At 37.4% G+C, this 13,466-nt stretch overlaps 1 protein-coding gene across 1 annotated transcript in view; it reads right to left on the reverse strand.

Moving 5' to 3' along the window:
- Positions 1 to 13,466, reverse strand: part of Gpc3 (glypican 3) — a 452,065-nt gene that overhangs the window by 413,209 nt on the left and 25,390 nt on the right. Inside the window, exon 2 of the mRNA XM_010614296.2 lies at positions 4,927 to 5,088. Coding sequence (XP_010612598.1) covers positions 4,927 to 5,088 — 162 coding nt within the window. The remainder of the gene's footprint in view (positions 1 to 4,926; positions 5,089 to 13,466) is intronic.

The following is a 13,466-nucleotide window of genomic DNA, read 5'->3' on the forward strand; positions in this document are numbered from 1 at the left end:
TGGGCGTGGATCAACCCCAAGCTTAGTCCCACCTTTTCCATTCTCTCTGCCATGATAGTATGGATCAGAAAATGCACTTGAAGTATGGCTTGAACACAAAACATGCTTCCTGATCTAGCTGCTTATTTCTGTATAAAATACACCAGACACCAGCCAGAAGAGAAGCTTCTGAAAGCTTAAAAAGGGACTGCTTCCAGCACTATTGACATTTCACACAGTAAAGCTTCACATCCATGAGTGCATAAAATGCATCCCTTTTGCACAGGGTCCATTGCCTAAGCACTCTCTCACCTGTGCACTGGAGCTGTCTGTGTATCTATCGTGTATATGTGGCAAAAGTTGTTGAAGTGCATCGTGAACTCCACCCTCATCAAGCTTAATGCCTGTATGACAATGCTTCACTTATTTGGTACTACCTGGGATAAAACGGTCCAGATAAATGAACTATCTAGACAATTCATGTATATAGTGTCTTATGGGTTTCAAGATACTTTCACATACATCATCTCTAATAGGTAAGAAGGACTGGAATTTTATCCTCAATTTATAGAGAAGAAAACTGAAGCTATTAAGAGTCTAAATCACCACCCCAAATCATTAAGCTTTTAACTGTATATGTAGAATTAGAACTTGAATTATCAGATTCCAAGTCCAGCATTTCTTCTATTGATTTTCTTTCTTTTTTTCTATTCTAGTACTGGGATTGAACCCAAGGATTACTAAGCTACATCCCTAGTTCCCATCACCTTTTTTTTTTTTTTTGGAGACAAGTTCTTGCTAAGTTGCCCAAGCTAGTCTAGAACTTGTGATCTTGCTGCTTCAGCCTCTTGAATGCTGGGATTACAGATATGCCCTAATGTGCCTGGCTCTTACACAGCTTGTGAGCATCAATAAACTATTTTAGCCTTGCAAAATGGAAATATTAAGAAAAAAAGAATGAGCATAATTTGATATGGACTTAACTGATTCACAGCTATCATCATAGACATTAATTTTCAGACCCACTACATCACAGGGGCCTCTAAGGTATGCAGGGATACGCTCATCTGTAAATACCTCAGCTGCAACACAGTGTGTTGTTAAGCCTACTTTTATGTCCTCCAACCTTATTGTCATTTGTTGCTTTTTACTGCTCATATGCACCTGTCCCTGGGAGTCGTCCACATTCTTTCTCCTTAGCTGTTTAACTGTTTTATCTGGCTTTCTTGTTTGAAAGCCAGAAAATGAAGCTTATAAAGAACATGCATTAATACAGAAGAGGAGCTTCAAATAAGGACCCAAAGAGCTCTCAGATGAATCAACTATACAAGCAGGAGCTCCGTGTGTTTTGTATGTGCAGCGAGTTTTACTGCTTAACCGCTATTCTTACTCTCTGATAAAGGGAGTTCAAGTTGTAGAATAGACAGGTTCCATTAAAAGAACAATGTTGCTGCATTCTGAAGAGTCTGTTTTCACTCAAAGTCACGGGTGCCTTGGGGAAGACTAGAATCATCCAACATACAGAAGAACCCTGGACTCACCCGAAATATCTCCTGTAGTATATGTCTTAGAGTCACAGTAAAATTCTACAGAGAAAATAGAACTCAAAGCTTGGATATAGAAGTATCAAAGGTATTTTAAAAATTAGAATTCTGTCTCATTTTTCTTCACAAGGATCACAAATACTACCAATTCTTAATTTTGCTTTACCTCAAGTACACTAAGTACAAGGAAATCTGTATCACATGATGGCCTGGAAGAAGCTGTGGCATCAGTGAGTTTCCTCATCTTAAAGTGGTGATAATTACAGTACAGACCTCATAGAGCTGCTGGGAAAATTAAATGAGATAATTATGTAAAAGTAAGCCTCATACATTAGGCACTTAATAAATCTCCACTATTATTATTATCATTATAATTATTATAAGGTAGGGGAGAAGGAAAAGAGATGCATAAAGGAAAATCTACTTTTAGTGGAGTTTTTCAAAAAGAATTAATTAAGCAGAAACAAAAAACGATTGTGCTGCCCCATTTTACTAAGCACATCTAAGTAAATTAAATTTAGGAAACGAGGCAATGCAAAGATTGAAAATAAAGAACAACTTTTTAAATGCTTCAATCATTATCAAAACAACATTAGCATTAGAGCACTCCAACCACTGTAGCAAAGGGCCCCAGGCTCATTTATGAGGGCAAAGGCTTCCTGCAAATGAAGAAATAAAATCCAAATTGAGGCAGTAAGGACTGCTCGTGGAACTGTGCACATATTTGCAGAAAGCACTCGCTGCTTAAATACCCCCAATGTGGACTACTGAAAGAACCCTAAAGAGATTGTGGGTCTAGGCCAAGACCATGATATGCTTTCTTCAACTTCATTTGGTGGAAAAAGGTGCCACGTCAAATTTCATACAAAGTAAGAGAATAATTTTCTCAATAATCTGGTCTACCAGATTTAAGGGAAAAACAGTGCTGCCTCTCTATTGCAATTCATTCAAATAATAAGTAATTATTAAAAAAGTAGGAAGTAGATATGCTGTTTTCATAGCAATTAATAATACATAATCTTGTAGTGGTTTCTGGTTTTAAATCTTCTCTCTCCAAATGTGTTACCAAAATGATTTGTGGGAACTCTCTCCAAACATGGTACAAATTGCTTGAGGTTTGGGGCCATGACTTATTTCTTTATAGGACTTATTTTTTTAACTGAAACAGGAAAAAGATAAGAAAAGGGAATATAACAAGCAAAAATGAGTTTAGATGTCATTTCGCATCTCCATGTTTCTTTGTACTCCTTTGACCCTAGTCTTTTGGCCTGTTCTTTCAACTCAAGAAGGAAGGGGGGACGGAGGGAGGAGACGGGAAAGGAAGGAGAGGTGGGGAGAGCATAACTAGCAGGTGTTGTTCTCACTTTCCGCTCTCTGTTCAGTTGATAAATGTTCATCTTCCATGTTACAGCAGCCATATGTAGAATCTAATCCAATCAAGATACTGTCAGAACATACTCTCTCCTTATCTTATGCTGTTCCAGTCCAAGAAAACACAATCCATAAAGTACAGAACTGGAAAAAAATAAGAGAGCTGACACCCAGGACCTTCAACAGACAGCACTAACAGCTACTCTGCATACTGCATACCAAAGTCATCACTGTTTCAATTACTCCATCCAAGTAATGGTTCTTAGATAGCATTTGGGGACTTAATTATTCTAGAATTTAAATAAATCGCTGCTATTTCATTCTAAAAAGGCACCTGGATACACCAAAGAGTAAGATTCATATCTCCACTTCAACCCAGTTCTCACTTCTTAGCACCCCACGTTCAACCAGTAGGCCAACTCCAAAACCAATCCAAGAAGTACATGAATGGTACATGTATTTTTAAAATCGGTTTAAATTATTCATTCTATCACCAAACTGTTAGCCTCAACCAACTCTTCACAAGAGACTGACTGCATAAATAAATTAACAAATACGTCAAGCTTATATAATGTACTTCATATAATCAACCTAAACTCCACTGAGGCTTTGACCCAAGAAACTATTGTGAATGTATGCTTTATTGGCTAATTTGCATAACTTTCTTAGCTAATTCTAAGAATTTTATTATAACATACTAAATGAGCTATAATCAACCCACCTAACAATTCAAAGAGATTAATTCTTGTGCAAGTGCCATAAATCTTAAGCTTTGCAACATCAAGTAGTCAGAAGTGTTATTTTCCTATTTGACCCCAACCCTCTCTTTGCAGGACAAGAAAATGACAGTTGATTCTGTGTGCTTAAGGAAGAATAAAAGTCTCCATATCTATAACTAATCTTTCCACTTATAAGAGGCAGCTTAGTGAGGCAGTTAAAAGAATTGATTCCAAGAGCCTGGTCACCTGGCTTAGAATTCTGCCATCATGACTTAATAATTATATGGCCTTAGACAATTTAACCATTCTATGTCTTCATTATTCATTCATTAAAATTGAGATACTCGCAGTATGATTACTGTGTACTATAAACATGTACTAATAAAATATATCACTTAAGTAGCCAAAATTATAATAAAAAAATTGAAATGGAGATACCAGCAGATACTCGCAGTATGAGAAAGAAATGAAATAATATATATATAAAGCACTTAAAAAAGTACCTAGAATAGAGTACTAAGTGCTTTTTGCTGTCACTACCACCCCCCCACTATGATCATTGTCATCGTCATCCCTACTTGGGGTGCTCCCCATGCTGCTGTGATGCTGCTGTAAGTCAGTAAGGACAATGTAATGTCCACGCTGGTAACACCAGAGCATCTTTCACAGTCACACACAGGCACGACAGGGAGAGGCAACCACTTACACAAATGGCAAATGTTTGGCCAACAACCTGGTTTCTCCCTATCAAATGGAAATGGTCCTAGTGGTCAAAGGAGTTTGTACATGTTCGACAGGTATCTAATTCGCTCCTGGAAAAAACTGGGCTTGGAATTTTTTTTTTTTTTTTTTTTTTTTTTTTTTTTTTTTTTTTTTTTTTTTTTTTTTTTTTGACCAGGGACTGAACTTGGGACCTTGAGCTTGCTTACAAGGCAGGTGGTGAAACCATTGAGCTAAATCCCCAGCACCTGGGCTTGAAATTTGAGAAAATTTTGTTTTTAAAACGCCAGTCCTATGGATCAGCTGACATAAATTATTACTTAGTGTTTCTGCAGAGATTTACAGCCTTCACATACAGGTAAATAAACTGTTCTTGGACAGTGACTTTTTGACAATACACTTTTCCAAAGACTGAAATAAAGCCTCTCTAAAAGCTGTTTTTCCTTACCAGAATCTCACACTGGGAGATGTTTTTTTATATCAAGCATTAATGCTAGAATAGTAATTTATAAATTACAGTTAGCATTTGAAAGCCTTGTGTCCAAATAATGATGTCATTGAGCAACACATCTAAAATGACACCCAGAACTCACCTTGGAAAACCGCAGCATTCTGAATAATTAAGAACTTGAGCTCCATACTTGCAGACTGAAGCAGTTGTTCCATGTTCAATCGTGCTGTTAGTTGGTATTTTTCTTCCATCTTTCTTGAGCAGCACGTTGGGCCCTTGGGGAGACATACTTGCAAATCTGATCCTGAAACAAACAGGGTTTTCACGTTTCAGTAAGCAGAATCTCACTCTGTCTCACACACATGTGCGCACACAAAAGCAAACAACGTAAAAAAAATGCATTTCTTTCAAAATACATAAAATCTTAATTATTCAAAATAGCATTTATCTCAATTAATCTCTGCTTTCCTCCAATTGTTCTTATAACTGATTATTTTGAATAACTATCAGAATTAATTGCCTTGGTTTGACTCATAAATTCTGCATAAACTAATTTATAGCACCAAATACAGCCATTGAACACCAATATTTGTCTATTAAAAGATCAATCTTTACTTCTATAATTTATTTTTCCTGATTATAATTTATGAATAAGAACACACTCAAGAAACACTTTGTTAAGATTCCAATTCTTTCCAAATGAAATATATGTCTGGTCAACTCCATGATGCTTTTTAGAATGACTAATGAAAATATAAGTATTATATCAATGCCATGTACTATTGCTGTTTTTTGGGTTTTTGTTTTTTTTTTTGGTACCGGGGATTGAACTCGGATCCTTTCGCTTGCAAGGCAGGCCACTGAACCACTGAGCTAAATCCCCGGCCCGGACTATTGCTGTTTTAACAGAAGGTCTGGAGCAAAATGCAAGAATTCAACACATATTTACTCATTCAACAATATTATATACTAATCGCAATGATTATAACAATATTACAAAACAAAGACCTTGCGCTCATAAAGTCTACATCCCAGGAGACAGTACACAAATAAAAATATAAGCCTGATGTCAAATGATGATATTGACTATAGAGAAAATACACCAAAGTAAGAAAGGGAAGAACAACCATGGCATATCCATACAATAGAATTCTATTTAGCCATTAAAAAATGAAGTTCTGATACATGATTACCACATGGATGAGCATCGAAAGCATTATGCTAAGTGAAATAAACCAGATCAGAAAAAGTGTATACCCTATGATCCATTTACATAAAAGGTGTAGAAAACATAAACTATGGTGAGAGAAAGCAATTCGGCAGTTATTAGGGAGAGATGGAAAGCAAGAAGCAGGTCAGATGGAGGGAATACAAGGTTAGTAAGGAAACTGGGGAATGCTGGAATGTTCACTGCTTTTATTGTAGTGATGACTGGAATGTGGGTAAACACATCAAAATCATCCAACTGTACCCTAAAATATGCATTGCTTACTATGTACCATTTATACCTCAACAGTGTTTTTCAATTTTTAAAAATTGTATGAAGCAAGCAAAGGGAGATATGTATGGTGACACATGGTGATAGCAAGAACTTGTCTTTGTATAAAAGGTAAGCAGACTTTTTTCATAAGGCAACATTTAAGGAATGAAAAGAAGTGAGGGAGGGTCCCATATTTTTATATCCTCCACTAATGTTCACTAATATTAAGCCCACCCTCCTTCCTTTCTGCAAACTCCTATTTGTTTGTTAGTGTTGGTGATTGAGCCTAGGGCCTGGCATCTGCGGTGCACATTTTCTTCTACTGTGAAACTCGTGTTTTACTCAAACTCTCTCTTCATTGAGCATTTATTGAGCTCCTTCTGTGGTGACCATGAAAATGTACCCCTCAGCTCTCCTGTTGTGGGGAGTAATTGATTATTAGCTTCAGCTGCTGTTCTCTGATTTCAATACCATGTTGTACAAAGGCCACAATCCCTAGGGCCTGCTCTCAACCAGCGACAGAGCATGGCAAAGATACTAAGTCCTGTGAGACAGAAGACTTTATTTACAGAGAATTTTGGCTCAAGGGCTCCCCACCAATTTTGCTAAAACTTTCTTAAAACTACGGGGCAGTCTAAGGATCTTCCTACTCAACTTTCCTTCCGTTCCTCTCTACTCCACGGAGGTATTACCTACTCCATCCTCTAAAGGCTCTTGCAGGCTCCTTCAGCACCTTACCTATTTACCTTCACAAGTATCCCCCCACCCCGATAACTCTACTGTAAATCCAATTCCATACTGGATTTAGATGCTAATCCAACGGGCACCTGCCTCACACTGAGTCCAACATAACGTTTATGTGCCAGGCACTATGCTATATACTAGAGGGACAATGCTGAACAAGAGAGGCTTGCTGTCTGCCCCCATGGATCTCACTGTCTATGGGAACTAACAGACATAAATACCTGGTTGTGCAAATGAGCACAATAAAGCAACATATCCACATAGGATGACAAAAAGTGTATATGGAATAACTTCTCCAAAGTCTTCTAAGGTCCTCAGAAAAGTAAAGGTCAAAAAATCCTACTGAAGGAAGGCCTGAAAGCATATTCAGACATTTTAGACAGCATGTTGAAAACTGGGGTTTTAAATAAAGGGAGGAAACAAGAGTTACGCCTAAGTTACTTAAACGTTTCTTTTTATTACAGCATTTAAATTGCCTAGGAATTCTAAATGTAGCATCAACTTTTGCCACACATCACTGGATAGTGACATCACTGGATATTGACTGGAAGCGCTCCATTCCCCCTGCTCAGGGGAGCTGCTGACAAAAGCAGAAAAGGAGAGCACAGATAATACATATCACCAAACCTAATCCAGCACTACAATTTATGGTACTGGATGCAAAGTGATATTTAATGTTGAAATACAATTTGGGGTCTGGAGACACAGAGTTCAGATTTATTCCCTATAAATGTCAATCTCATATACAAGCCTTAAACCGATTTTAAATATGGTCTAAACTTAAAGGCTTTACGATTATCACCAAGAAAAAAAGAACAAAGCTGCTAGTTCAAGCTCACTGTGTTCTTTCTACATGAAGTTAAGAAAGGTAGTGCTATTCTAGGAGAGAAACCGATGCAGTTTACTGGTCCAAGAAGGGAAAGTGTCCCCTTGGGGAAGACTGGCTAATTTAAATTTAAACAAGGTTGGTTGGGACACACATGTAGATACAAAAATTCCCATATAACAAACACTTTTCCCTACACGAAGTTCTTATTCATTTAGCAAAGTTTTCATGGTAAAGCAGGCCTAAGAAGTATGTTTTAAATCTCTGTATTTACCTAAGTTTATAAAATTCATTGTTGGAGATAAAATTTTTTGTGTCTCAATTGGCCTTTGGGATGACTTTCAGTTTTCAAGAACTGGTGAGTTTATCTGGCTGAATGGATGGATGTTGATACTGTTCCAATTTTTACCAGCTCAAGCTAGTGGGAGTTACAGAAGAATGGAGAGATCTATTCTCTGTAAAGTTTCAAAGATATAATAAGGTAATAAATCCTTCTTCAGTATACCTATAGAAACTCAAGAATGACTCTGAATTACCCCCGTCTGGTCTGCCTTTGATATGATAATTCATAAAGTATTCATAAAGTCACTTAGAGCTTGTATAGCATGCCTCTTCCCTAAGTTGGTCAAGTTTCATCAATGTATAAACTACTATCACCTCAATATCAGGTTAGCCAAAAATGTTTCAAGTAATAAGATCTCAAATGAGAACTTTTCAGACAACATGTCAAATGTCAGGAAAAAGTATGCTATATCCAAATATAAATGTATATATAGCAATATTTACCCTCTTTTAGCTATCACTGCCTTACTAGTCAATAAGCCAGTACAACTGATCTAAGGACTAAGAGTTAGCTATAGATTTGCTGAAATAAAACATCCATAAACTGATTAAGAACTCAGGATCTGCAAAGGAGAAGAAAACTACCATAGCTAAGGGAAAATATTTCATTTTAAGTTCATTTAATGTAACTTCCTGGTCAGCTTTTAAAAATCCCCACAAGCCAAGTATGGTGGTACATGCCTATAATCGCAGCACTTGGAAGAGGCTAAGGCAGAAGGAACACTGCCAGTTCAAGGCCAGCGTGGCCTATTCTGTGAGTTCAAGGCCAGTGCAACATTGTCTCAAAAAATGAAAAACAGGTAAGGTCCTGATCCCTTGTACTAAAAAACAAACCCCAAAACAAAATAAAATAGAAATCCCCACAAGACAACATAGAAAGCTGGACATGCCTAAATGAAACAAGGATCGTGAAATATAAGCATTACAATGCCATGAACATTTGCATGAAACAAAACAGGATGACACAGAGAAAAAAATTAGAGGGTATCATCATCAACTGAACAAAGAATTATGCAGGGAACTGAATTTCTCATATAAAATGAATAAATAAAATCAAAAGCAAATTACTAAAGAGGTACATTGAGAACTACCACACTGTTGTATGAGTAAAAGCCAAGAAATCAATTCAAGAAATAAGATGTAACAAACAAAAGTCATAGTAAATAGGAAATGAGTATATGAGAGATAAAAGAAGATTAAAGGAAAATAGCCCTTTTATTAGATAGAAAAAGAAACTGCGGACTACATTTGTCAAAGAGAGGGGCTCATATTGTTTTTTTTTTTGTAAAAATGGAATTCAGTGGGGAAATGGGAAGACAAACAAGCAATATAGCCTACGATGGAGATAAGGGGAAGGCATAGCAATTGCCTATTCAAATGAACCAGAAAGGTTCAGCTTTTGGGGGCTTAATAACTTGCATTCCCAGATGCTAAAAAAATCTAACTGAAGTCATTACAGAGCTGCTAGCTCCCATTTATTTTGAAGGATTAAAAAGTACCTTCATACTATAATCTCCTCTCCTAGATTGTAAATTCCTGAAGAACAGAAAATGACTCCCGTCTCCTTCGGGATGGCCAGGCAATCCCATTCAACCCTGTGTACATACTGTTGAATTAATGAGGGCTATAGATCAAGAACACTGGCAAGAACTCTATCTGTCTGTAGCTGAAGAGAGGGAGTAAAACCAGATAACCCTAAAAATTTAACATCTGCATATCATAAAAATCAATTTCCAAACAGCTTGAAGATACACAAACACATGTTCTACTTAAAGGAAATATAAAGTAATGCATTTCTAGTTTTTCTGAGGTGATGCCTTGCTTGCATATTGGGTCCAGTTCTGAGTTCTACAACTGAAAAGGGGATACTGGAACTATGGAAGCTTTTCCTCTGGGGAATTTTTCCTGTGTACTCAAACTGGGCACCCTCACCAGTTGCCCACTTCTTAAAGCTAATCATACATGTTCCACAGAAGGCTCTCTTCAGATGCATACTCTTATGTTGGGGCATCTCCTTCGGCTCAGCTACCTATGTCCTGGCCTTCTTGACCCTCATCATAGACTCCTTTGAGTCCCGTTATCATTCTTTGTTGGCTCCATTTAAAGACCTGGTATTTTTTAGATTGCCCCTCATTTTCCTTAGCCAATTCTGTCAGGCCTGAGAGGTCTATTCTTTGCTGCGAAGTCCTAGACTCATCACACTCACTTGGAGACTCCATTCTGGCTGCCCTGAGCCCAGGCCATAATTGGAAGGGGAAAGTCAACAATGTGTATGAGACTGTTTGCACATGTCCACTCTATTGGAGTTTATTCCAAGTCAGTCAGTACTAACGACCTAAAGGTCAGCAGCATCCTAGGCAGGAAAGAGCTAAAGCATTTGGGGCTCTTCTGGATCAAGTTGCTTACAATTTAGCCCTTACTTCACCACCTGCTCTCTGTGTGAGCATGGGTAGGTGACTCAGCTTCTGCATCCCTTTCTACCCTTGCTTTTTGTGGTTTTTTTGTTTAGTTGGTTGGTTTTGTTTTTTGGTACCAGAGATCAAACTCAAGACATTGCACTTGCAAGGCAGGCACAGTGCCACTGAGCTAAGTCCCAGACCCCTTTCTACCCTTGTTTGTAAAATGAGATTAGCAATAGTTCTTACCTTAGAGGGTTAGGTAAGGATCAAGTGAGATTATGCATATAAAACTCATAGCCTTCATGGTACAAAGTAAATATTCAATGTGGATTAATTAAATTAAACAAATAAAAAATAAATTCATGCTGAAAGACCAGACTTTCACACCCCGAAATAACTAGAGAACAGTTAAAGTTGGTATATGGTTATGTGACAAAATATGCAGTAAATTTTCTGAGGTGATGGAAATAGACTGTATTGGAGTAGAGGTTACATGGGTATACAGATTTGTCAAATTCATTACTTACAATGGGTGCATTTTATTATTTACAACACATGTCTCTGTAAAGTTGATTTTTAAAACATGCAATACAGACAGTATTTGCTAAATAAAAGAATGCTCACCAGAGGCTCTAAGGAATCAAAGAAAACTTCTAGGGGGACATGGGGCTTGAACTAAATCACTAAGGATAGGAAAGATTTGGAGAGGCCGACAGGTGAAATGTGTCTGGCACCAGTGGAGTAGTGTGGTGAAACTAACCTTCCTGGGGAATAGTTAGCTTATCAAGTAAGATAGGCCCACATTTGAAGGGCCTCGAAGGCAGGCACAGTCCTGTGGGCTTGACCTCAAAGGAAATAATGAACCACTGGAGATTCTCAAGTGGAAGCATAATATGATGAAGAGTGCTGTTTAGGAAGATTAGTCATAGGCCTGATATTGGGAAATGGACAAAATAACCCTTCAAGGTCACTTCCAGTCCTCCGATTCTCTAATTACCTTTATTATGTTCTATATGTTGGTTATTTTACTAGACTGCAATTTTATCTAATGACAAGAAACTGTGAAAAATCGCATTAAAAAGCACATTAAAAAAGAGATGAAATATTAATGTAGACCCTGATCCTTATACTTTTCTAAGAGCATATAAAGCGCATTCAAACAAACAGCAAAAAAAATGCATTGTCAGGGCTCAGTAACAATGAAAATTGAAATCCTTTCCATATATATATATATATTCAAATATATACAAATTTCATTGCCAAGGTCTGCTTTTTGAATAGCAGGATTTTTTTTTTTTGCTAACAAAGGTATACTGTGCTGAAAATAATAATGTAATATTATCATTGAAGTAATATAAAACAAAAGAATTAATGATACCCCAAACTGGTTGCTTCATGACTTGTAGGGAAAATAATACATGTCTATTAAAATTACCCAAAGGATTAAGTATAGGTTGCTGTACTAATAAAACAAAAAGATATATCAGGCACTTTTAAAAGTTTTTTTTTTTAAATGGAGGACAAGTCAATTTGCTATTCCAAAATAGTAACTTTCCTTAGCATGTAATAGTGACTTACTATTAGAACAGCACCTTTTCCCCTAATTAATCATTATCTAAATCAAATCTTATATGCTCATTAATTTCTAACTAATCAAGATAGGAATACAGATGAAAGAAACGTGTGCATTTGCAACCAGTGGGGAAAATGATGATTGCTGATGGAAGAAATCATTTTAGGGAACCCAGCTGAAGGTTACCCTCTGTTATTTAGCCTGAATGAACATGACCTTGCAGAGGGCACACGTGGGCATCGGGAGTTCAGACTTTAAATCAAAGGCCATGCCTGGGGCCACCACAGACTCCACTTCTGTAAAAGGCAGGCCAGCATGTCGCTACCACAATGGAGTACTGGGAGTTTACAGCAACCTTGGAGATAAGCCATTCTCTACACTTCAGAATTAAAGAATGAATTACCTTTATCTCTTCTGCCAACTGTCAATTAACTGCCTATCATTTCATGCCTGGTAAAGGTTGAATCCCCAAATCACTACACTCTCCCACAAAGAGGTTCTTTCTGGACCACCTTCTCAACCAGCAGTCAACATGTGCTCTGGGAATACAAATTCACTGATTATGTTCAGCTTGCAAAGAGGTGAACGATTCATTCAGCCAACATTTTACTGCATGTCTACTTTGTGGGCCCAGGACTATGCCCAACCCAAAGAATACAATAATGAACAAGATACACTCTCTACTCTCAAATTCACAGGTTGGTCTAGGAAATGGACTCCCAAACTAATTAGATACCTCTCAGTGATTCTGGATACCTTACTCATCTTCATTTGCTGTAATCAAATGTCACCCAATCCCACTGGCTCTGTATTTTCAATGTCTCTCATCATTACCCTCCTCTACATTACTTCCTTGCACTTTGGTAACACAGTCTCCAAACTAGTCTTCTTGCCTACTTTTCTTCAGCCAAGCCCCAGAGAGATATGTCTAAAGTACATATCTGATCAAGTCATTCAATTTCTTAAATAAAATCACCCCAAAAAGGAGCAAGGGTACAGTAGTGTAAGAGTGGCTGGCATGTTCAGGCACTGCCAAGGAACCTGGCATGACCAGAAGGAAAAGTAAAGTGGTGGAGAGTTACAGAACCACTAAGGAAGAACTAACCACATGAATTCTACTACAAGATGATCCTTCTTTGGGTTTGGTCCTTTGGAATGGATTTTCAGCAAAGGGAATGTTCGTGGAAGCCAAAAGAGACACACTCCAAAAGCTTCCTGCTTTTTGAATTCCCATGATAATCTCCATTGTTTTTAAATACAATACATACATATATATATATACACACACACACACACACACACACATATATGTATGTGT

This window comes from Fukomys damarensis, unplaced genomic scaffold (genome assembly GCF_012274545.1).
Source record: "Fukomys damarensis isolate Sample0158 unplaced genomic scaffold, DMR_v1.0_HiC HiC_scaffold_39, whole genome shotgun sequence".
NCBI classification, from domain to species: domain Eukaryota; kingdom Metazoa; phylum Chordata; class Mammalia; order Rodentia; family Bathyergidae; genus Fukomys; species Fukomys damarensis.